Raw genomic sequence first — 26,563 nt, 5'->3', positions numbered from 1 at the left:
GGGCTTTGATATTTTGTATGTGACATCATCTAGTGGTTTTGAACTAAGATTGTTCAAATTATACCCCTAGGGTCAAATATGGCCCCACCCTGGGGGTCATATGGTTTACATAGACTTATATAGGGAAAAACTTTGAAAATCTTCTTGTCCAAACCACAAAGCCTAGGACTTTGATACTTGTAATGTAGCATCATCTAGTGGTTCTCTACCAAGTTTGTTCGAATTATCCCCCTAGGGTCAAATATGGCCCCGCCCCGGGGGTCACATGGTTCATATAGACTTATATAGGGAAAAGCTTTTAAAATCTTCTTGTCAATAACTACAACATTCAAATTTGGACATGTATATTTTTGAGTGGCAAGATGAACCTTGACATGAGTTGTCCTTGATTTTGACCTAGTGACCTACTTTCACATTTCTGTAGCTACAGCCTTCAAATTTGGACCACATGCATAGTTTTGTGCACTTGAAAAAACTTTGACCTTGATTTTGACCTAGTGACCTACTTTCACATTTTTGAAGGTACAGGTATCAAATTTGGACCATATGCATAGTTCCGTGTTTCAAAATGAAATTTGACATTGATTTTGACCTAGTGACCTACTTTCACATTTTTGAAGGTACAGTCTTCAAATTTGGACCACATGCATAGTTTTGTGTTCCGAAATGAAATTTGACCTTGATTTTGACCCAGTGACCTACTTTCTCATTTCTCAAGCTACAGCCTTCAAATTTGAACCACATACATGGTTTTATGTACCGAAACAAACTTTAACCTTTACATTGACCTAGTGACCTACTTTCACATTTTTGAAGGTACAAGCTTCAAATTTGGACCACATGCATAGTTCTGTATTCTGAAATAAAATTTGACCTTGATTTTGACCTAGTGACCTACTTTCACATTTCTCAAGCTACAGCCTTCAAATTCGGACCACATGCATAGTTTTGTGTACCGAAATGAACTTTGACCTTAAGATTGACCTAGTGACCTACTTTCACATTTCTGTAGCTACAGGCTTCAAATTTAGACCACATGCATAGGATTGTGTACCGAAACAAACTTTGACCTTGAAATTGACCTAGTGACCTACTTTCACATTTTTGAAGGTACAGGCTTCAGATTTGGACCACATGCATAGATTTGTGTTCTGAAGTGAAATTTGACCCTTGATTTTGACCTAGTGACCTACTTACACATTTCTCAAGCTAAGCCTTCAAATTTGGACCACTTGCATAGTTTTGTGTACCAAATTAAACTTTGACCTTAAGATTGATCTAGTGACCTACTTTCACATTTCTCAAGCTACAGCTTTCGAATTTGGACCACATGCACAGTGTTGTGTACGGAAATGAAATTTGACCTTGAGCTAGTCAGTAAGTCTTGAAATTTGGAACACTCCAAAATGGCACATTGGTGGGCGCCAAGATCACTCTGTGATCTCTTGTATTCATTTATAATCATGGTCAGGTATAAAAAGTTTTTGTTAAAATCTATATTGTAAATAACTTTATATTGGCAAAAAATGTCACCAAAATTGTGATTTTGAAAATACGAGGGTCATAGTTTTCAAATAAGACTAGCAAACAATCATTCACATGACCCTGTTTCTTGCCATGTTTTCTAAGTATATTCTAAATTTTTGAAAAATAAGAGTTTTATCAAATACTACATTGTAGAAAAGAAATGACCCGAGGGTGCAGAACTAACTTAAAAGATAAGATTATTATGGCATTCAAAAGAGCAATGTATTTGTTACAGGTCATTAAATTTTAATGAATGATAAAACAGGAAAGACAAATATTTACTCTCCTAAAGATGACTTTGCTTCCATGCTGATTTGTTAAAAGAAAATGAAAAGGGCTTGAAGGCATAGAAATAGAGATAATTATGGAGCTAAATTTTTATGCCCTTTAAGGTCAGTCAAAGAAATATAAATTTTAAAAAAATGTTTATTAGTACATGTCATCTTAATGATTTTGAACTAACTACACAGTTGATTGTACCTAAGCTTTAATTTATAGTCACAGCTGGAAATGTATCACTGAACCACTGTGTCCACTGTAAAGTACACAGCTGTTTCTATGGCAGTAGTACTTTTCAGCACTTACTGATACGCGTGCTTAAGTCAGTTAGCAGAGCACAAAGCTAAGAACCTAAAGGTCGCAAGTTTGATACCCAGTCAAGGCTTCTGTTTCCTGCAAAGAATTCGACAGAAAACTATGGCACCAAGTCACTTGTCCTCCACCTCTGAACCGTGTGGAGAAGTTGTCAGTTTCTCACAAAGAACAAACAAGTACTGATACAAAATCCAGAATTACTGGATTGGGTAACTGATCACTATAGCAAAGTGGTGGTAAACCAAATTAAACAAACTTTAAATTTTATGTCTTGTTCTTAAAGTTGTTTTCTTTGACATTCAGGAGTTTAGTGAGGCACATGTTAGTCCATATAGACCCGAGAGAGAGACCTAAGCCCTATAAATGTGAATATTGTAACAAAGAGTACACAGAGGTGACTGGCTTCAAACATCATATGAGAGCTGTACATACAGGTACATTATTACTGTTGAATATTTTTTATGGTAGTTATGCCATATTATGCTGCTAAAAATTTGCCCAGTATTTCACCAAACCAGTTAAGGGAAACCTCACATAAAATCTCTTAAAGTAGTTTATACATTATTTTTATTACATGATTGTGCCATTATGTAGAGAACAGTTTTGAATTTAACGTAAATACTTAAAGGTCTTGACTGATGGAACATCAAATGTACTTCAAACAAAGAGCAGTATGTTAAACTTGATTTAAACATTGTGAAATTTCGCCTAGGGATACTGAGTTTCAATTGTATATCAAATGATAAAATGCATTTCAACTGCAGATAGGTAAAAATAGTACAAAAAAGAGTTATCACTCAGCAGTCAGACAAGAACAAACAGAATATTAGTACATTAGATATTGTTAGTTTCTATAAATATCTATCATTTGTAAAAATGTAACAGCTTGATGAGGATGACTTATTTTAATTTGCGGGGGCTCTGACTTCAAATCACTTGCCCCTCATCGATGTGGGTTTGAGTCTCACTTTGGGTGTTGAATTCATGTGAGGAAGCCATCCAGCTGGCTTACGGAAGGTCAGTGGTTCTACCCAGGTGCCCGTCCATGATGAAATAATGCACGGAGGGGCACCTGGGGTCTTCGTCCACCATCAAAGCTGGAAAGTCGCCATATGACCTATAATTGTGTCGGGTGTGACATGAAACCCAATAAAAAATTTAATATGCAAACAAGAATGACAAAGAAAATTTTACCATGAGCTGTTATAGGTGAGACCCCATTCCAATGTGATATATGTGGCGAATCATTTCACCGTAATGATAAACTGAAACGTCACATAAAGTCTCGACATCATGTTGCCAAGGGCAACAAGGAACTGATAGTGACAACAAGACGTGCGTCCCATGGTGGTCCAGTGATCGTGAAAGCAGAGAACGAGCACCAAGAAGACCTATTACAGATTGTAGAAGGCAGTGAAGTAGAGGGAGGACAGAATGAGTTACATGTAGATGTTATCCAGCAAGAGAGTGATAGCCAACAGCAAGTCTTCCTTATTGGTAAAGAAATGTATTTCTTTATAGTCCACTAGCTTAGCTCAATAGGGAGAGTGCAGATCTATGGTGATTGGATTCCAGGCGAGGTGCTTGTTTCCCTTGACTGTTTAATGAAAGATATTGTTTCTTAATTATTTGGTCCTCCACCTCTGACTTATGTGAAGAAGTTAGCAATTACTGCTGAGAACAGGGTAGAACCAATACAGAATCCAGGAACAATATTGTTAATAAACCTAAACAAACAAAAATCTGTTTTTTATAGGATCAAGATTTATTATTTAATTAGGATTTTCCTTCTTTTGTAAGGTGTGTCAAAACTAAAACATCAAACTAATGGTAATTGCAAAAAGGTTGTTAATTATCCATCAGGATTCATTTAAAAATTAATGTCAATTTATCTGAAATGTTGAAAAATAAAGAAGTCTGTGTACTGTGCAAATGCTTATAAGTTATAAACTCTTATCACTAACTTGTGAATTAGCAAGGGAGAACACCTGAATGTTTTGTTAAGTTTAACAGATTATGTTTTCTGACCAGTTCAGCTTAAGTTGTTTCCCTTCAGTTATTTAGAAACTAACTTCTTTACATATACAGAGGACATAAAGTAGTCAACTGGAAATCACGTGCCCCTTTGTGATATAGGTTCCAATTCTACCGCGTGCTCAAGTCAAGTTCTTTTTTTAGAGGAAGCAATCCACTTGTCTTGCAGAATGTGTATGGTTCTGCCCAGGTGCCAGAACATGCCTTTTACATAATTCCTAGAAGGGCATCATGAGTATTACTCCACTGATAAAAAGTAGTTCCCCATTAAAAACTAGAAGGTATTCTTATAACATGAATTGTGTTATTTTGAGAAAAAGTATTTTTGTACAGGTACATTTTGAAACTGTCATGAAAAAGATGTAGGCCATGGTTTATCCAGTCTCTATTTTATATTTTCTCTGCAGGTTTAGGTAATGAAGGAGGAGAGACTACATACCTACAGGAGACACAGGTAATCGAGGGCCCAGACGGAACTAGGTATATCATAGCAGGATCTGGGGAGGAACTTCAGGTTATAGAGTCTTCAAATCTACAGGTAACCTATTCCCTTGTATACAATAAAAGACTGAAGAAAATAGTTTGTGTTGCTTTATGACATTAATTATTGATAAATTGGGTAAAAATGTCGGTTTAGGACGCCGACTTCAGATTACTTGCCCGTTACAAATGTTGGTTTGAAACCTCACTTTGGGTCTAGAATTTATGTGCAGCAGCCATCTGGCTGGCTTTGTAATGGTCATTGGTTCTAACCAGATTCCTGCCCAAGCTGGAAACAATTCCTGGAGGAGCACCTGTGATCTTTCTATATCATCTAATGCTGGAAAAGTTGCCAAATGATCTAAAATGTGTCTGTGTAACTCTAAAACCTAACAAAAAATAAACTTAGGAAATGGATTTTGCATTCACAGCTATTTCCTTACATTACTTGAAGAGGAGTGATATTTCAATGAAGTTGCATATGATTAACTGGACACTTAGTAATGCCAGAATGACTACAGAATACAATAAACAGAAAGGTGGGGACTAATTTGTACAAAAGGGCTTCGTAACCAAATGGTTACCGTAATATTGCCAACTTAGAATCGCTTAGTATGATAGCTTCTGGAAGTTTGGTTGTTCTGGCAAAGAAGCAAGTCCATGGTTGAAATTTTGGCTGGAGAGGCACTTGGGTCTTTAGATCCTCCTCATCCAGTAAAGGGAGAAATTTTCCATTTGATATGAAATATGTCAGGGATTTGGGTCAAAAGATAAGTTAATTATTATTCGACCCAGCGTGCTGCAGTAATTTAAGCAAACCAAACAGTCAAACAAATGATTTGTATACTTTTATTATTTTCCTTGTAGCACGTTCAGGAGGGTGAAATTGTAGAAGGTGGAATCATTCAACAGATTCAACAAGTTGAACATGTTAAAGATGAGAGTAGTGGGAACATTCTGGTGATGAATGATGGTGGAGAACAAACACTGAGTACTCTTGCTAACATGGCTAGTGAGGCACAAGTTGCACAACTGGAATAATTTATAAATATTTTCAGTGCTTATTGGTTGCAGTGTTAAGGACATGATGTGTGTGAACTTTTGAGGACTTGTGAAGTTTTAAGGCCATCTGAAGTTTCTAGGACATGTAAAGTTTAAAGGACATGACATTGTGTGCATGCTGGACTTTACTGTTTTAATTAAGACACATGCATGCAAGTTACAATTATGAGTATTTTTGAGTTAGTAGTTATTTACTATCAAAGTCTACACCAGGAGAAACATTCCCCATAACTCTGTTCGAATTTTGACAGAGTTATTCCCCTTTTTAACTTAGAATATTTTTTGCTTTAAGTTCTTGATATAGTCAGATACCTCTGTTACTATAAAAGCTTTAGACTTGAAACCTTTATTAGTTATTTACTGTCAAAGTCTACATCAGGAGAAATAATCCCCATTGCTCTGATTTGAATTTTGACAGAGTTATGCCTCTTTTTAAATTAGAATTATTTGGTTGAAATTTTATGAAGTTTGTACTGGCAAAGCTCAAGTTCAGAGTCAAGCACTGAGAAAAGTCAAGTGCGCTGTCATCAGACAGCTCTTGTTACTATTTAGTATTACGGTACACAATTTACAGAATTATTAAATGGCCAATAAGATATTGCTCGGACTAAGGTTTTAAGACGTGGATTTTTAGAAAACTAGTCATTAAAAAGTAAACAAATGCATTTTTACTGTCCTTTATAAGTATTTGAATCTTGTCTTGGATGTTTTTATTTGAATCTGTTTAAATGTACATCAGATGTATGAATGTTTTATATTGAGACCCTGAAAATTTAATAAGTCAGTTATCATTGAGCTTTACCATTACCATTGTGTTTACATGTTTGAAAGCCCTTTAGCACATTACAGGTTTATTGACTACCTGGAGACTCCGATGTTACTTCTTTAAAATACATTCTGCATGTTACCAAAAAGAGTGTCTTGCTAATTCTGGTATTTTAAAATTGTCAAACAAATCGGTGTTATTTATATCTACATTTATGAGGATTTTAAGGAAGTTTAAGAATTTCATTTTTTGGTGTACAGAACTTGGAATTGGTACTTAAGTTCATGTTCTGTATAAAAGTAACAACAGTAAGTTATGATGACTTATACAATGTTTTTGCATGCTCATATGATATACATGAAACTGAAGTTAATAAAGTAATGTTCTGTGCATCTTGTACGAGCAGATGTATTCCCCGTTTTTGATTGGTGTATTTTTATCCGTTATTTTGTATGTGGCCAAGCAGCATCTGAAACTTGATAAATATCTTAATATGAGCCTGTCATGAGAAAACCAACATAGTGGGTTTGCGACCAGCATGGATTCAGACCAGCTTGCGCATCCGCGCAGTCTGGTCAGGATCCATGCTGTTCGCTTTCAAAGCCTATTGCAATTAAAGAAACCTTTAGCAAACAGCATGGATCCTGACCAGACTGCGCGGATGCGCAGGTTGGTCTGGATCCATGCTGGTTGCAAAGCCACTATGTTGGTTTTCTCATGGCACGGCTCATATATGATTGCCTGTGTAAGACAGAGTTTTCCTAAACCCGAGGGGCAAAAACACCAGCCTTACTCATCCAATTGTGTTAGATCATTTTCTTGCCTACCACTGATATAAATCACTATGACTTCACAATATGACCTCAAGATATACACAATATAGCTTGTTTTCACCTTTTGGAAAAAAGGTAAGGTGATCTGATGTCCGGATAACTCTTTAATACTAGGTAAGCAAGAAAATAGCATGTTTTATGGTGATAGCAATTTTCCATTGTTAATGTGTGTTAAATAAGTTTCATTCAAGCCTTGATTTTGAAATTAATTTAAAAACTGCATCATATTTCACGAAAGTTTATTATTTAGAAAAAAAACTTTGTGTTTGTTTACAAAGCCACATCTTATGAACAAAAGAATAAAAGTACAAATGTAGAAGTTGATAAATGTTATCAATTTGTTAAAGTGTTATGTTAAATATATTTTGTTAACAATGAATTTTTCCTTCAATAAAGTCCTTTTTTCTGTCATCCACTTATTTACATAGTCATTTGTAGCGTGTCAGTCCATTCTGTGGAGTTTAATCATTTACTCAGGCTACTAAACTCGTGTCCTATTAACCCTTACCCTGCTAAATTTCTATAATTAACTTGTCCATTTTTCAATTCGGATAGTACCATTGACTGTTAAAAGGTGTGCTTACCAAAATGATACTGACTGAATGGCGAACATTGCAGATCTTGAGCAGACTTAACGGATGTGCAGGCTGATCAAGATCTACACTGGTCACAAAGGCAGAATCAATCGTGCCCAGCATGATAAGGGTTAACAGTAGCAGCTGTTAATTTTAGCTGCAGCAGATGCACTGTTCTTTAAATTTTCCGTGTTAGATATCCAAAATATAAACCAGTCACATGCTGGTTATGGCATAATCTAACAAGACTGCGAAGTAGCAGTTGACGGAAGATAAATCACAATTTAGCTGTGTCCTCCTTTATTGCTTTTTCATTTTTATTTCGACTATTCGTAGAATAAATAGAGCTTTTGAACTCATCAGTGTGTTAACCTCTCTGTCCTGATTTGGTTAAGTTTTTGTATGATGACCATGAAGGTCTTATTATGAAAATCGGCATTTCACAGTACTACTAGAGAAAACTACTATAGCTGCAAGATAACTCTTCTGAGACTGCACATTTTCCTCCCTTGGATTCACATGGAGAAGTTTCCAGTAAATTATAGTGAACAGGAAAGTTTCTCTGTGTTTCGCGAAGTCAAGTCGCCCGTTACATGATAGAATGACTGTAATAAATGGTGTTGGGTCCCTATATTAAAAATCAGACAATACTAGTTTGAATTCCTTGAACAGAAAACCAGCACTGGTGCTATCATTGCTAATACCACTGCCACTGCTGCAAGACCAAACCCGGCATGTAGTGACCCGTTGAGCACAGAGAGAACATGTATGATACCATCGGGATCCGACATCTTGGCACCATATATTATTACTCCCAACAATCCAAAGAATGCTGAAAAGAAATAGTTTCCAATTATTTTACAGTTTGCCTTTTGACGTTTATAATGATTATAAGAAGTTACTAGAAATAATTTTTGATTCCAGAGTACATGTAATTATATTTCTCAAAACGTTTTTAGTACTGAAAGATCTTTTTCTTTTGAAAAAGTCTTTAAAGTTACAAAACCTGTATATAAATGATATAAGAAAAGTACTTTTCCATTTGAAAGTTTTAAAATAGTAGAGCTGTTGTCATCCGATGTTAGTTGTATTTGAGCTGGGTCACACAAGTTTTACATCTATGCGGGTTTCTCGAATGCAACTAGGCTAAATGCTGTCAGACTTCACACATGTCTTTGGCATCATATCATGAGGTGACTTAACAAGGTAAGTCACATAACTCTAGCTTATATTTTGTCAAAATTATGTCCACTTTAATGTAGCAGTTAAAGTTTTGCATGTAAGCAGGTTTCTCTAAAGCTACAAGGCCAAATGCTTATAAAAAGCTAAAAACAGGCAAATGCTTACAAACTTCACACATGTATTTAACATCATGAGCTGACCGGACAGGTCACGAAACATTAGTTTTATTTTGTTAATATGATGCTCCTTTTTAACATAGAAATTTTGTGAATGTTTGGCATGTTTCAGAAACAAACTTGACAAAATGTTTTCAGATTCTCAACACATCTTTGGTACGAGATGACTTCACAAGGCAAGGTTCATAACTCTTGCTTACACTTTGGCAAAATTGTGCTCCATCTACAACTTAAAAAACTATTATATGTAAGCTAGTGTTAGATGGAATGACTTTAAATGGTTGAGCATGCTGTCATTACCCAATACCCACAGTCATAAGACAGCTTTTGTACCTGCAGGCACACTTATTACCACTATTGGGGTTCTGTTTACTTTTGACCCAGATAGCATGCCTTGGATATACATTACAGGCTGTGCAGTAAGGCTATTTATTCAAATGCAGTTGACTTAACCTACCTCCAGCCATTGCGACGAACGCCGCAGCTAAGGCAATGCTTGTCTTGTCTGTTAGTACGAAACCAAACAATAATGATAAACCACCACTTGCTGCCAGCGATAATATACACATGATCATCATTGCTTGTGTAGCACGCAACCAGTCTGAGACTAGAATGAAAGAAAAAGAACCAGGCTACAAAATCTGTCTGAAATTTTAGGAGCAACCACTCAGGCATTTATAACAAAGAAAGCACGAAAACTTTGTAAGTGTAGTCGCATGGAAAAAAATGTAATACATTTTGTAATTAATACTGAGATAATTACTTAAGAACGGATATGACAGTCGGCTGACCGGGTTCTACAGCCAGCAGTTCGAAAATGTGACAATGAAGTCAAAAAAGTGAACTATTTACCTTTCATAAATGAAAAGTTTAAATGATTGAGATTTATCGTAAATACAAATGTATAATGTACCTGATATATACGACATACAAATTTCATCACTCCTGGTATACCGACAAAACTGAAACAGGCCAAAGTTAATACTTTCGTCCCAGTCCTCTGCAGCAACTCGCCACCAGAATGGAATGGATGTTGCAACTATTGATATCAATAAAGCTGCCCCAGTGACCGCTATGCCGATCAACAACACGGTGTTCATCCTGCAAGAGCCATGAAACCTAAGACTCAGTCACGACAAATGTTTGAAAAAATCCTGCAGATTTTTGACCACCCAGCTCAAAAATCGTGAATTTTTAGAATGTTGAGCTTGAAAATTCTAAAGCTTAGAAACGAATTCGAGATTAATAAAGCTTTACAATTCAAAGGTTTGAAGCTTGAAATCACGAAGCTTCAAAGTAATGCAATAAAAAAAAAAAAATGAAGCTCGGACGCTATGCAGTTCGAGAATGGAAAACAAAGAAGAAGCGTGAAGTTTTACAATTATAAACTTTGAGAAATCTCAAACTGTTGAATCACTGTAACTTGCTACGGACGTAAATCAAATGAAAATATTTCTTCTGTTAACACAGCATTTACTGCCCGGAATACAAAATTAGCCGTGGCAAGAAGTGTTATCCAACTTTTATATTTTATGTTAAAAGGAAGTTCTACTGATATACAAAGAAAATTACCTGTGTTGACAATATTCCGCCGAATCAACGAGTTAACGTACAGTTATATTAACATTTAATTAATGCGTCAAGTACGTTAACGTTGAAACAGCCTTTAACGCTCCAATTCGAGCGTTATGATACGGTACATGTATAATTTATACAGTCTATAGCTTGTCAGGCATATAATTGTCATTTACAGCGTGCGACGCATTTTTCTTTTTTCTGCTTCTATTTATTAATTTAAAAACGCGCCACAAAATAACTGTATTGTTTCGTATTTCCATGATGGTAATTATACACGTTTTGCATGAAGGAAATGAGAAATAACCAGTATATATAAGGCCAAGACAATGTGTTTAATGGCTAAATACAGTATTACATTAATGTAGTAGTAGACCTTTATCACGGACACGGACATGGGAATGTAAATGTAAACGTACTCTGTACTCCTTTCAAATCTAGGGGTTTTTCTCAAACATGTTCTAGGAACTTGTTGTATTAAGAATATGTATGATAACAAATAAAAGCCCATAGTAAGATAAAGGTTTAGCCCAGTTAAATAGCATATTTTAAAGGCTGACAGAAAGAAATCAATTTGGTAGACAAAATACAAATCTTTCACCTCTTTGTTATTGTGTGGGAAAGGGTAGGCTGTACTGAAACTATAAAAATGAAACACCAAGAATTGAAAAAGAAAGGCATATGAATAGAAATCACAATGAATAACTGAGGATCGGTGTAGAAGTCTATCGGGGATGGGAGACTGGGGGAGGGTGGGGGTTTTGGGTCTAGGTGTTTGGAAGAATAAAAAAAAAAACATTTATTCAAATATCTCATGTTTTGGTGATCAGTGTGTTGGAGGAAAAATGAATACTCAGAAACAAAATGAGCTGTAACACGGTCTGTAAACACTGGCTCCACCTGCTTTCGGTGGCAAATGAGGTGAGTGGAAGAAAGAGCTAATCATTACTTCCGAGGTGGAGCTAAGTTGTAAAAAAAGTCTGCTTTTTGTTACAATATGGAACAGAATTTCTGTTAAACGGGCAATTGGTTCCAATCATAAATGAGTTTAGTTTATAACTTACATGTATGTAGCGCGATTTGCAAAGATTACTGTCCAACTTAAAGGAAAGTTGAAATAGTACCGAAATACTTTGGGAAGGAGGAAAGATACTTCGTTATTATGTAGTTTACTGATTGTATTGTTTTGACTTGCCTATATAAGTTTTTGAGATGCCAATGCCACTTGTTTAGGCGTTAAGAGTTGAAGCATATGAAATATCTACCCCCCCCCCCCCCCCCCCTTATAAAATCAATCCTTAAGTAATGCTTTCTGATTAAGAAGGTATCGAGAAGTATGATATAAAAATATATAGCCAACATTATTGCAAAATATGAGATTTGATAATCTTAGGGGCAGTTTGATTGTGAAGTTTAGAAGGTGGCCGACGTTTACCCACATCGGCACCGACGCCGGTGTGATAACAATATAACCCTCCTTTTTCGCTTAAATTGATTGAGCCATATAACTGTAAATAAAAGTGAGATATTACGGTAAAACTTTGTTGATAGGAAGTATATAAAAATAAAAGGCTTGGCTATATTGGCAGCTGCTGCTAATTTAAACTTATTTGATACTGAAAATAGAGACAAAGGATTGGTGTTAAACTTTGGATATTACATGCTTATAAAACTCCAGCTTAAGTTTCATTTCAGGTTGCTTAGGTCAAGGTTTCTGTTTTTTAAAAGATAATCACTGTTCTCCGAATTACTATACTAATTTGATTGGCCTAGTTTGACCAAACTTGGTTATTATGTAGAGGCATAGCTGTGGGCTATTTGAATTGAGGTCAAATTTATTGTACCTAAACAAACAAAAAAGAACAGCTACCGGTAAATGAATTAAGTTCTGATTGCCGTCGGAGACATATTGTCACCAAACTTGGTGTATTGCTAATGTATACAGGACTCACCTTAAGAATGTATTTTCGGCCGCTAAGATGAAAAAGGTCAACCGTTCAAAATTTGTTTTACTGATTGGGTTGATTGTTGTCACACTGACAAATTAAATGCCGTAAATTTACAAAATAAGATCTGAAAGAATATTTTATCAAATGGCAGACAACAAGTAAAATTAAAGGAAGAGACGTTTTATTAAACTGAATCTGGTAATATTCGTAAGATGTAGGTATATGTGTTCGTCTGTGTTCTCCTTACACAGACAAGATTTATTCACAGCAGAGTATAACACTGTCAAGAATTATAAGAATATACCGTGTCTTGATAATTAGGCAAAAGCATTTGACTTTGGTGTCTTAGAAAATAAACGCATCTCTCCGGTTATGTTTTCCGATTTCTGTGTTTTGAGAAATCCCCTAGATTTTGACCATAGTACATAGTATGTCTACATTGTCCGTGTCCGTGATAAAAGTCTATTAGACCTTTACAACGGACACGGACAATGTAGACGTACTATGTACTATGGTAAGGTAAGTCCTGATATACGTTAGCAATAACCAAGTTTGGTGACAATGTTTCTCAATCAGAACTAAATTCATTTGCCGGTAGCTGTTTCTTTGTTTAGGTACAATAATATTGACCCCAATTCAAGCAGCCTGAAATGCAATCTTATGCTAGAGTTTTTGTAAGCATGTTTTGTGAAAATATGACATTCCAAAGTCACTCCAACCCCCCCCCCCCCCCCCCCCCCCCCCCCCAACCAAAAAAAAAAAACAACAACAAAAAACAATCGAAAACCTTTGTCTCTATTTTCAGTAGCAAACAAGTTGAAATGAGCTGCAGCTGCCAATAGTGTTATCGTAATATCTCATTCTTATTTACAGTAATGTGGTTCAAACAATTTAAGCGAATAAAGAGGGTTGTATAGTTATCACCAACGTTGGTGTCGATGCAGTCTGACTAAAGTACATATCCTATTACGCTACGCATAGGATCTGAGAACGACCTATTCATTGCCTCGTTCTGACGACCCTTCCGCTAGCCAATCAGTGCCTAACTTACAACATCTTGCAAATCTACCTGTAGCCTTGACTTTTGATATTTATAATTCTTATGTCGTAATTTATCAGATAGCCGGTTAGCTCAGTCGGTAGGCCACTTGCTTTGTAAGCGAGGGGTCCCGGGTTCGAACTCTGGAATGATTGTACATTTTTCTTACTCTTTGACATTCGAACAAGTCGTCTGATTCGATAAAATAAAAATAGCAATGCCAAGGGGCAGAACGTGAAGTAGTAGCACACTTGGTTCAAGCGAGCGAAATGGTTGCAAACTTACAAAATGGCGGATATTTTCTGAAATCATCGCGTGTTTGCTTGTTTCTTTTATCAGGTAAGTGGGTTTCTAAGGTATTTTGAACTCTATGGATATGTGCATGCATCAGTTCTATGTCTATGTCACACCCGGTTTTGCGTTTCAGCGTTGTAGATTTCGAATTCTCGAAGTTATTGAAGTTATAAAATTGTCATGTTCATGTTTTGTTATTTGAATTGTGTCGTTTATTGCCGTTTTTAACATTCTAATGGTCAAACTAGCCTCTTTTGGGGCCATTAAACGAAACAAAACAACTAATTGTGAAGAATTCTATTAACGTTTGGCTCTGCATGTTTTCGGGATAGTGCTATACCCAAGTAAATCTTGTTCAAGCTAGTTTTTGTTGCAAACTTGTACTTCAAGCAATTTCTGTTGCAAACTTTTCTGAAAAAAAAAATAGTGTCCAACTAACAGAGAATGTTTATTATGTAACTGGTTGAAGAGGCTAATCATAAATTTCCTCAAAGTTGCCACAGATAGCGCAAAATTTCATAATTCTTTTCTAATCACGTATAACGACGTTTGGGCACAAAACAGAGACTTATTTTTAGCTTTTTGTGATTTTGGAAGATCATGAATAATATGGTCGATGTTTTGCTATGGTGTGCACTGGCCTTGTGTGTATCTTGCCCAAGAAATTACTTAATGCAAACTGGGTAATCTGAAAAGTTCTCGTCTCAATTCTTAGTCCCAATTCTAAGTTCTCATCTCCATTGACCTGTATTTATAATTGACAGAAAATTTGTTAAAGATATTTTACATAAAAGAAATATTATAATCGAACTAATATAGGCCTATAGCAAACTTATGTTTTAATTTCAATCGGTCTGAAATCTACAGTATTGTATTTCCTTGTTCAATTTATTTTTCAGGCAAAAACGCAAGACTGAGACAGTGATGGGAATTCTCCTCTGGAATGTGGTATTTACGAAAAGAAATGCCGTTCACGAATTGTGCTTCAACGTCATTTGTCGTCACATGAGACAACAAACTACCAGGATAGATGATTTGTTCATAGAACTGTTTTTTCGTAAAATATTAGTACATGTAGTTTTGATAGAAGAAAAAAACAACACATTTATATACAACAGTGATGTAATAACATAATGACATAAATGCATACGTTATGTTTTATTTCTAGATTTAATGTACAAAAGTATATCCCAGTCTTAAGATATGATGCAAAATGTTTTGAACTCAATAGAAGTTATAATAGTTGTTCATCCACCTGCGCAATCTTGTGTCGATATAACATGATCATAATACGATTATTGAGTGTGGAAAGATTATCAAACGTTTAATTAAAAGAGGTTACGACCCAACTGTTTTGAGACATACCGTATGTTTAGTGTTCAACCCGTTTACAGTTGGACACTACGCTTCCCTCTTTGATTGCGTCTGACGGAAGAGGGGGAGGACTCTATGATAAGGAGTTTTTAAATCCTACCAGGACTGAACTGTTTTGATATTTGTCTTCTGGCCTGTATCGTCGGGCCCTTAAGGGTGTTTCTCTTGTTGCTCTGTCTTCTGAAAAGGCATTGAGTACATACGTTTTTGGTTCTTAAGGTTTGTTTTTATATATTTATACACGAGCATTTTTGTGTTTTACATGCCATGCCTTTTTGTTTCCATTACGTGTGTAAGAGATTCACCTGGAGGGGATTACTTTTATTTACACTGTCCCATGTCTTTGGAACATGGTGGGGGTAAGAGTGAGGTTAGGTGCACCATAAACCGGTTTAAGCTTCCCAGTGGTGTTTTTGCCACTGACCGTTCCAAGGCGGTGCCCCACTGTGTTCCTTTGTTTGTTCGTTTCGTCTTATGTGTTGGCTTTGTGTGCGTGTGTGTTGTTCGTTTTGTCCTTATGTGTTGGCTTTGTGTGTGTGTGTGTGTGTGTGTGTGTGTGTGTGTGTAGTGCACGCGTCTGCGTGCTGGGGGTTTCGTTTTGAGGAGGCTACGTTTTTGGTGCGTGGCATTCCCTGTTTGATATTTTTCTTTGTTTTTTGGTGATAAGATACATGTAAAATATCCCTTTACGGACATGCGGCATAGTTCATATTTTGTTTCTGAAACATAAATCGTCGTCTTTGAATATCTTATAAGACATACGTACTGTGTATCAAAACAATAAATAAATCGATACTAACACTAAAACACATGGACGCTGTACAATGAGAGTAAAACTGAGATAAAATGTTTAACTCCTCTAAGTTACAGTGTAACATTTGCAGGAACATGATTGTAGTTCCCATCATTTTATCACGTGCTTAATTTTGTCGTTTAAAGTTTCTAATTGGAAAAATAAATGGTTTTAAACAGAAAGAAAAAGTACCACAAACAATTTCGGAAAAGGCAAAACCCAAGTTGCACGGTATCCAAAAAGATGTAATCTTTGACACAAGCAACTTTATTAAGGCAAAATTGAAAACAGTAGAGTTGGCATTTAAATTTGTGGTGGCAATCAATACAAAACATCATAATTATGTTTGTTCATTTTCAGAGAAGACGGATTTAATCGCAGCCGAACATTTTCTTGTTATAGATTATCAATTTCAATCAACTGTATACAGCGGAACTGTTTTGCTGTATTTTAATTTGTGAGTTCGCTCAAAATATAGTCTTAGTGGACTTGTCAACTCTGTAATGTGACTTAACTGGTCGAACACCTCTTGGTATATTATTCAATTTTCTTAAGGTTCCATACTTTGGTATGCTTCCTTTCCTTCGGTTAAACTCGTGATCTCTGCAATAAAAAGTAACACTGGTAATTTGTGTAATATATTGCAATGTAATGCAAAATTAATATAATATAAAGAACTGAACATACAACAATATACACCGTTGCACTTGACGCTTTTGTTTTGTTTCTAACAATTAAAATAAATTTTGCAAGTAAACGGCATTTCAATGTTTTTCCTTGTCATTCATTTCTGTAGCAATACTTATATGTCTTCTGTATTATGGTACTGCAATTAATTTACTTTTCATTACTGGTTGGTAACCAAATAGAGAAAAGTGGAAACCAGCATTGCTTGTGTGTACTATAATATTACGCAAAAAATGTACCTGACTTTAGGTTGCTAAAATTGTTGGTTCAGAATAGGAATAGAAAATAAGAATAGGCTTACAAAATTTTATATATTGTCTTTGATACCAATAACACTTACCTAACGGTTATTTCTGATATACGTGATAGCGTAGTTTTGTTCAACTAATGAAGATTCATGTTCATGCTCTTGGGTCATAATAGCGTCTGATGTTCATAGCATCTAGACCTGAAAAGATCTGAAAGAAAACAACTACATGTTAAAGTCGTTGTCTGTATAGTGCGTATAGCTGGACAAGATCCAAAAGACAAAATGTACCTATAGACAATGTCTGCAAAAGTTTAGTTTTATTTCGGCTTGCAATCTAGACAGCTGAATCTATAAACAGGGAAGATGTTAAAATTATGTAGGAACACTAACCCTAAGCCTACCAGGTTTCATGAAAACATGATAAGGTTTTTTTATCAATAGCTATATTAAAATATCAAAGGGTCATTTGATGCTATGAAATGTACGACCCTAAACTGAAGAAATGTTCACGAGTTGCACAATAAACATTCTCTGATAGTTGGACACTATTTTTTCTGAAAAAGTTTCTAACAGAAATTGCTTGAAGTACATGTTTGCAACAAAAAAGTGCTTGAACAAGATTTATTTGGGTAAAGCACTATCCCGAAAACATGCAGAGCCAAGCGTTTATAGAATTCTTCACAATTAGTTGTTTTGTCTCGTTTGAGGGCCCCAAAACAGGCTAGTTTGATCATTAAAATGTAAAAAACGGCAAGAAACGACGCAATTCAAATATCAAAACATGAACATGATAATTTTATAACTTCAATAACTTCGAGAATTCGAAATCTACAACGCTGAAACGCAAAACCGAGTGTGACGTAGACATAGAACTGATGCACGCACATATCCATAGAGTTCAAAATACCATAGAAACCCGCTTACCTGATAAAAAAGCAAGTGGACATGCGATGATTTCAGAAAATATCCGCCATTTTGTAAGTTTGCAACCATTTCGCTCGCTTGAACCAAGTGTGCAACCACTTCACGTCCTGCCCCTTGAATACTGGAAATCCAAATTATACAGAAGACGAATGTGAATGGGTCGTTCTCAGATCTTCGTTTAGAAGATCAAGTACTTCAGTCAGATTGGTGTCGATGTTGTTAAAGTTGGCCACATTCTAACTTTCTCTATCAACTGCCCCTATAATTATCAAACCTCATACTTTGTAATAATGTTGGTTAATTATTTATGTCAAGCTTCTCAATACCTGCTTAACTACGGTCCTAGGCTCCAAGCGGCACTGGCTTCATCTCGTATCTCAAAATTGTATATAGACAAGTCAAAACAATTAGTAAACTACCTAATTTATTTTGTAGTGAATTATGCTTCCCAAACTTTTTCAACTTTCATTTTTGAACCGGCTCTATTCCGCTACCATCAAAACTTGTCAAGTCAAAAGTGCTAACTTAAGACAGTAAATCTATGCAAATCGCTCTACATATATGTCATTTATGACTATAATTTTGTATTGCCCGTTTAATTGAAATACGTTTACAAATTGTTACAAAAAGCAGCCTTTCTTTACAACTAAGTGCCACCTCGGAAGTATCATTAGCTCTTTATTCCACTTACCTAATTTGCTACCAAAAGCAGATGGAGCAAGTGTTTACAGGCTGTGTTATAGCTCATTTTGTTTCTAAGTATTCATTTTCCTCCAACCCAGTGACACTTACACCTTGACCACCAAAACATAAGACAACAAAATAAATAGATTTTTATTCTCCCAAACATCCAGACCTTTAACCCCTCTCCCCTCCATCAAGTCCCTTCCCGAACACACACACACACATACAAGATACAATTCTACATCGCCCGCCCGCTTAGCTCAGTAGGTAAGAGCGTTGGTCTGCGGATCGCGGGGTCGTGAGTTCGATCCTCGGGCGGGGCGTATGTTCTCCGTGACTATTGGATAAACGACATTGTGTCTGAAATCAGTTACTTGCGGAGAACAGGTTTGTACTGGTACAGAATCCAGGAAGACTGGTTAGGTTAACTGCCCGCCGTTACATGACTGAAATTCTGTTGAAAAAACGGCGTTAAACCCAAAACAAACAAACAAAAAATTCTACATCGACCCTCAGTTCCTTGTCTTACTTTACATTGACTGTTTTCTGTAAGCTCACACAACATGCAGCTTTACTGGGTTAAACCTTAATCTCTACATATATATATTTTTTAAAATGCGCTTTAATTTCATACTGAGAAATTTTCCTCTCTTATCAGGGGAATGAAGTGTGCAAATACTACGATTAAGTCAATTTCGCTGTTAGCGTTTTCTCCCCTTAGCGCTTTGATAACTCTAATCTCAAACAAATTATCAAGTAGCAAGACATCGTCTCTTACATGCTTGATTGCCTATATACATTCAATTAATATAAATCAATAGCATTCTTTATTCGGAATGTGAATGTTGTGACTGATATTTTTCTTTAAACAAAATATTTTAGCAATTTCTTTTCTGTGCTTTGCACGAAACAATGGATACTTTTTCGCACCTAATACGCAAGTGTTTCATTAGAAATTTATTCGTTTTATAGATTTATAGAGTTCTGATCTGAAATTTTAATCGAACAAAAGTATTTAAACTGTACGAGAGGAAAACATTTCAGTACAAGATAGTGGTATGTTTTGTGATAGTATTTATTATCAGATCAGAAATCATATTTTTTTTGAATAATTGATGTATTCTTCAGACTGATCTATCAAGTTTACCAAATCTATTCAATAATTTCATTGCACATCTTTCAATAATATCATGTATTAGTATTCAAACAAATCAAAGTATACATGTATATGATGTATGGATGAATGGCTATACTCTGTTTTAAATGTACGTATGCAGCTATGATAAAACATAGAGTTCTTATGAAATTTGATAATATTGAATTAGGTACATTATATACAATATCTGCACATCTGTTTATAATATATCAATCATCTCCAACACCATTCCCCTTATTTTCAGAGTCCTTATCTTTGCATCATCTTAACACACACTTATCAGTCAGCATCAGTAGCTTTGCGGAGTAACTTTTGTAGTGATTCCTAGTGATTTCAGTCTTGTTTTAAGTTCTTCCGTGGTCATTTCACTGGCGGATTTTTCATTTTCTTTTTCAAATTGCTTTAAAACTTAATTACTGACAAACTTTATGTTATGGACACACATTAGAATTTGCCGTTTTTAATGCTTTTTACGATGAAATATAAAATATAATTCCTTGTGCTTGTATTTGTATTTATAGTTATATTAATTTATGAATGTTTGCCCGGTCCTGAAGATTTAAAACAAAAAATGTCAGACAGATGACTCGAACACACAACCCAGCGGTTAGTGGCAAAACGCTTTGTCCGCACAGCGATATCTGCACATGATACATGATAGTATATAATTGGCATTTCAATAGTTATATCGTTGTTTAGGTTCGGACACCGAAAATTAATTTACGAAAACATACGGAATATTACTGAGTGCCAGGTCAATACTTACGGACAATACGTAATTATATTATATAGTTTTATTTGAGAAATATTTTCTTTCTTTGTTACTGATTATTTTTAATAAAGGGTAAAACATGAAAAAAATAATAATAAAACCTAAAATGTTGGCCCAAATGAACACAGGTGGTAATTATTAGTTGTCGATTCTCCATTCATTATGAAACACATGTGCATCTGTCCACTGTTAATTACATCTAATTAAGAGATAAACATCTTTTTGGCGTAAAACGGCACGCACTAGAAATTTTGTAATCTCATATTAATTCTTTGAAAGGCATTTAAGTTTAGTACTACATTGTCAAAAATTATAGCCATTTAGATTTCGAATATTGTAGGATCATTTCAACTCTTTCTTTGCGAGATTTTTTTACAATTGGTTATTCCATTTAATTATTGGAACACTTTACAAGGTGCGTATAAAAAAAACCCTACAAATCACAGCTAATATCTTGTCAATTTTCTTTTAATTCTAATCCACTGATACAATCCGCTACTTTGACATAAATCACGCGTTTAAATTCAAATACTTATGTCATACATCGGGACGTGTCACGATGTTATACCTTTCATTCATACATGCCGTGATTCGGATTGCAACATACGTGTCCCTTTAAAATATAATTAACATAATTTAATTTCTGCGTATACTGATTTAACGCATATGACCATAAAATTTATAATGCTAATATTTTGTCAATACAATACGCTGTCCCGTGCCACGATGATATACATGTATACAAGAAACAGGATGCTACCTGACCAAAATGACACTTTAAATTTAAATTAAATAAATAAATTAATTAAATAAAGTTTAAACACCCAGTAATTTTGTCAAAATAAGTCATAATAAATATATTGTATTATTATTTTGGTTATTACTGTAATGCAACTATAGAGCTGCTTTCACTTTTATTTTCGAATTTTTAAAAATATATCTCAGTATTTTCAAAGGAAAATGCCATGAAAACTTTAAAAAGAAAAAAAAAACTTTTAAAAGAACATTTGTCAGACGGAACGCACCTAAAAATCATGCTAAACTCTGTTAAATAATTATACAATCATGTATTTCTATTCCGATACGGCACTATCTTATCGTAAAACTTAGCACGTTTTTGTCAATATACAGAAAGCGTTGAAACTCTGTTTTTAAACTAATTTAGAAGCAAGAAAAAAATAACTTATTTTATAATAAAATATATGTCTAGAATGTGCATGAAGAGAACTTTCCAAATATATCAGGGATGGAAATTTAACTTTAATATTTCCATCAAAAATAATCAGTAAAAAAAGGGTTATCGTGTAATTCTGCCAAATATATATAGGGAGTATATTGAATTTGAGAGACTTTTTTCAAACGAATTTAGAAGCAACCAAATATTGACTTATTTTGAAGAAAAACATACCATCGTAAAGGTACTGAATTGTTTTTTAAGGAAATATCAGGGATGGTATAATAGAATAAATAGAAATGTGTAATTTATGACACTTTCTATGGTAAATGTATAATTTTCCTATATAAATCAATGTAAGTTTAGGAATAGGATTTATCAGTTGCGCTGTCTGGTGGCTTATCAGAATATGTGCCGTAGATGTACTGATAAGATCGCCAAAGAGGAGAATTGTTCAACATGTATAACCAGACATATTCTCACAAGTTCCTAAAACATGTTTGAGAAAACCCCCCAAATTTGAACGAAGTACGTTTACATTTATATTCCCATGTCCGTGTCCGTGATAAAGGTCTAGTATGCACAGTACTTGATGTATTAAGGTGAGTTTAGACCACACTTTGTTTCTACAGTGTAAGATAGTTATTATTCTAGGTTTATAAAACTGTACTGAAAAGAGGGAGGGCCTAAATTGTCCACCTGTTATCTTGTAAAATAGTGTATTATACCAGTATTAACAGAATGATTTGCACGAAGTTCATGTGGGAGGAAAAAGTAGGTCACTAGGTCGTGGTGGGTTTGTAAATGATTTATTTGACTGATTTTTAACTGTCTTTAAAGCGAGCCATGCTAATATGCGACAATCTTCATTTTACTTCAGTATCTTAATTCATTAGTTATTAGTACACATGTTTATGGTCATTTGCACATCAAGTTTGTTCATCTTTGAAAGTTTGAAGCAAATCAGGCTAATAGTGTGGGAAGTGTTGGACACACAATATTTTATTCTATATTCTATATAGCAAAACTGTCAAAGGGCCATAAATGCGGTTAAATAGCCACAGCAAAAGTTCCTTTCTTTTTGGTCATCTGCACATCAAGCTTGTACATCTGTGAAAGTTTGAAGCAAGTCAGGCTAATAGTGTCGGAAGAGTATGACACACAAGATTTCCGGACATACGGACGGACATATGAATTTACGGACAGCGGCAAGGCTATATGCCCCGCCCCACACCCCCATAAATGTGGGGGCATAATTAAAGGAAAGAAATAGGAAAGGCACTTCACAGAAAGTTTGCATATATATCCTGTTCATAGAAATTTGTAACATATTGCAAATTTCCTTTTAAAGTAACAAGGGAAGAACATCCCGTTGATATTCACATCAAGTAATCAAAGTACTATATCACGATTTAACAGTCAAACTCTGATAAGAGGCCACCTGGAACTAAAAACCACAAGTTACATGTCCAGTATAAACATTTTCAGTGTAATTTAATATATGGAAAAAAAAACAATAACCTTCTGAATGGGAAATTTTGGTACACATAAGATTCGCATTTCCTCTAGTACTATCATTTAGATAATTTTAATTTAATTCGCATGTCGCTCTGATCATAAAAATAGCAAAAATACACACCCTGTCTCAAGTGTGGTTATTATATATAGGTTTAACAGTATTGCATTTATTTCCAGGAAACACTTTAATTGTTTACTGCCCATTTAAAAGATATAATCAAGTAAAGTGCTTCCGGTTTTCACAGATCAATACTTACTTCAATGATATAAATAAGCGTTAAATGGGGTGAATGAAATTAAATGATCAGTTGGAATTGAATATTTTACTATTCGCGGACTCACGCATCGAATACCGAGGAAGAGACTATCACTTTTGTTAGCAGTTTCACAATGAATATAGCGTGCGTATCAACACTAATTTTGTGTTTGTATTACTATTTTCCGATTCAACAAAATGTTGGTGCTGAAAAGGAGTCAGTGTCTTACATCACCATGGTAACGACGAATTCTTCAAATGCAGGTTGTTCATTATCTCTCGCTCCTGGAATGCAATGGGATTTCAGTAGAATTAAAAAGAGAAAAGAAATGATAATTCTTTCAATTGTAATGAATGGTGAAATTAAAGCTTTAAATGGAGTCTATACAGGAACCCTGTATCGTCCTTCTAGATGGATAATAGGCTTACAGGGACCTGGTAAAAGGTTTCTCTTGCTGGATGAAGATTTCATACAAAAATCAGCCTACACCTTGATGTTTTCTGTCACGTATGTGACTATAACTTTAAACCAGTCGCCAGAAAACTGCGTTGCAAATAATTCACTGGTAAACTTTGAAAACACCGTGAGACATTTTATTCTTGACGAGCTGATTGACACCACTGATGAAACTGATCACGTTTTTGAAGTCTGTAACGAACATTATTTCGATGACGGTACCGGATACGGGGAAATATATCATGTTTGTTGCAGAAATACATCAAATGGAATGAACTGTGAACTTTATGATTATGATAAGTATGTCACCGCCTTGAAAGCCATTGTTCTTGTGGTGACCTGTGTATTATCAACATTCTTCCCTTTTCTTATCAGGAACGCCTATTTTCGGAAACAGGTCGTAACTATATATCGGTTTGAGGTTAAGGAAGGGGCTTTTCAACCAGTCATGATCACAAAAGACAAAGAAGTTATGTACATAAATTCACACCGTATTGGCAACAAGTTTGACTATTTAAAAAAACAGTTTGAAAATTTCAAATCTGGCGTAGCATATTACGGACAAGTTAGACACGTTTTCCTTCGTGTTGAAGGACATCGAATCATCCGCGATACAGGTGCTTGTCCGATAAGTTTCACAACATTTCTGTGGGATTTAGAAACGATATGCCGACCGCTCAAAACCATACTTAAGACGGATCCATATTTGAATTTTGTCTACAAAGCATTCTGGAAATTAGTTATACTTCTGCTGTTAACGTTGCCGTTAACGTGTGTGTTTTTCTATTACAATAAAAATGTAAAGGAACATTTAGAGTACGAACAATCTGTCGCTGATAGGAGAAATATCGTTTCAAACTCTGATTTCTGTTATAATGTTATCATCACCGCAATTTGGGTTACAGCAATTGTATCTATAGTCATGTATATTTTGGCTATTTCTGTTCCAGAAAATGATGTACAACACGCTAACGCCGTCATTCTGACATGTCTAGAGGAGACAAAGAAATCATCCCTATTAGAGAGGTTTGGACCTCTTGTAAGAATAACATACCTCTGGAGGTGTCTCCTTGGCGCAGGTCCTTGTGGCTGGAAAAAGATTCTGACAACACTGTGCGCTATTTTACTTTTACCCGTTTTACTAATTTCGTATACAGTGTTGCTTATTTGTATTATAAATTCGTTCTTCAATTTGACTTTTAGACTCGTGTATGGGTTCGTTCATACGACACAAACGCCCAAAGGAGAACAAGCAGGTCTTGAGAGCCAGTTGACATACCGGTGTAAGATTTATGGCTTGTCTTGGACTATTACTTTAAACGTGTATGCATGGGTATTTTGCTTTTTATGCGTTCCTTTTTATCTAAAATGCATTGTTTACACGTTGCTAGGATTTCTGTTAAACTTTGATGATATTTTGAAGTACTTTACAACACTTTCACTCACAATTTTCGTCGTTTACGACGGTACACATCACGTGACTAGTTGGTATCGAAAATACTTCAAGTTTGTATGTGAAAATCTGTATGAAAGACTAGTTGAACAAATGCGCAATATTGCTAGAGAAATTTATCATTTAAATGACGAAAGAAAACCAGTGAACTGCAGAACATTGACACATGAAATCATAATGGTCTCCCCTGACAACCTAGGTGATGATGCTAATGCCCTTGATTTAAGACAAAATGGGGATGGACAAATTAAAATGCGAACTCCACGTGCGTTATTGTTTATTGATATCAATCGAAACAAATGTTATACAAGTATTTCAAACGTTTTATTCGAGAAAATGGTGAAACTGCCACATGCCCTTTGTCCAGGAGAAATACACGTGCTATACATGAAGAAACTGGCGCAATTTATCATAACAACTGTAACAGTTCTGAACTTGGTATTCGTTGTTTTCTTTCTGGTGGACCAGTCAGATAACTATACAATAGACGGTGTCCAAACGCTTGCAGCCATCGGAAGTGGCTTTTTGCTTTTTGCTATACGTAGATTTATTTTCATGGAAAGATCACAGAATTTTGAGGAAGGAAACAAAGAAATGTTGACACATTTGAGTCATCAGCGTTTTCAGGACTGCCCAGAGGACTGGACAGTGGTTGATATCGACATTACCGATGTAACTGAAGAGAAAATTGATAACAATAATTTGGGCATTGGTGAGAGGGCACATTTCAGTGAATCTTTTACTGTGCATAACAAGGGAGTTTGAAAATAAGTTAAAGTTTGCAAACTGCGTGGTACTATAGTCCTTATGTAAAACGTGTCAGTTGAAAAGTTCAATAAAAACATGTGTGTTCTTTTTTAATAAAGAGAATGAATTACTTTTCATTTCATTCAATTGTTTGTTCGCTGGTATCAGTTCTGAATAATAAACGTGTTTAATATCTATCTGTTCTTTTATACTTTTGACAAACAAAATATAA

General features: G+C 35.2%; 2 protein-coding genes across 3 annotated transcripts in view; one reads left to right on the top strand and one right to left on the bottom strand.

Annotated features, from left to right (window-relative positions):
- LOC123533702 (zinc finger protein 226-like) overlaps nucleotides 1-6,874 on the top strand; it is a 31,597-nt gene extending 24,723 nt beyond the window's left edge. For both annotated transcript variants that reach the window (XM_045315487.2, XM_045315485.2), the window contains exons 13-16: nucleotides 2,425-2,555; nucleotides 3,331-3,618; nucleotides 4,563-4,693; nucleotides 5,503-6,874. In XM_045315487.2, coding sequence (XP_045171422.2) covers nucleotides 2,425-2,555; nucleotides 3,331-3,618; nucleotides 4,563-4,693; nucleotides 5,503-5,676 — 724 coding nt within the window. In that variant the 3' untranslated portion in view covers nucleotides 5,677-6,874. The remainder of the gene's footprint in view (nucleotides 1-2,424; nucleotides 2,556-3,330; nucleotides 3,619-4,562; nucleotides 4,694-5,502) is intronic.
- Nucleotides 6,875-8,166: 1,292 nt separating this feature from the next.
- LOC123534238 (uncharacterized) lies at nucleotides 8,167-10,911 on the bottom strand. The gene is made up of 4 exons (XM_045316388.2): nucleotides 10,802-10,911; nucleotides 10,143-10,330; nucleotides 9,687-9,836; nucleotides 8,167-8,703 (listed from the first exon to the last, which is right to left on the bottom strand). Exons 2-4 carry the CDS (start codon nucleotides 10,327-10,329, stop codon nucleotides 8,522-8,524), a joined length of 519 nt encoding a protein of 172 aa, XP_045172323.2. The 5' UTR covers nucleotide 10,330; nucleotides 10,802-10,911; the 3' UTR covers nucleotides 8,167-8,521.
- Between the last annotated feature and the right edge of the window lie 15,652 nt (nucleotides 10,912-26,563).

Source organism: Mercenaria mercenaria, chromosome 12, assembly GCF_021730395.1.
Source record: "Mercenaria mercenaria strain notata chromosome 12, MADL_Memer_1, whole genome shotgun sequence".
Taxonomy (NCBI): Eukaryota; Metazoa; Mollusca; class Bivalvia; order Venerida; family Veneridae; genus Mercenaria; species Mercenaria mercenaria.
The sequence above is the reverse complement of the archived record's forward strand: the minus strand, read 5'-3'. Positions and strand labels throughout refer to the sequence as shown.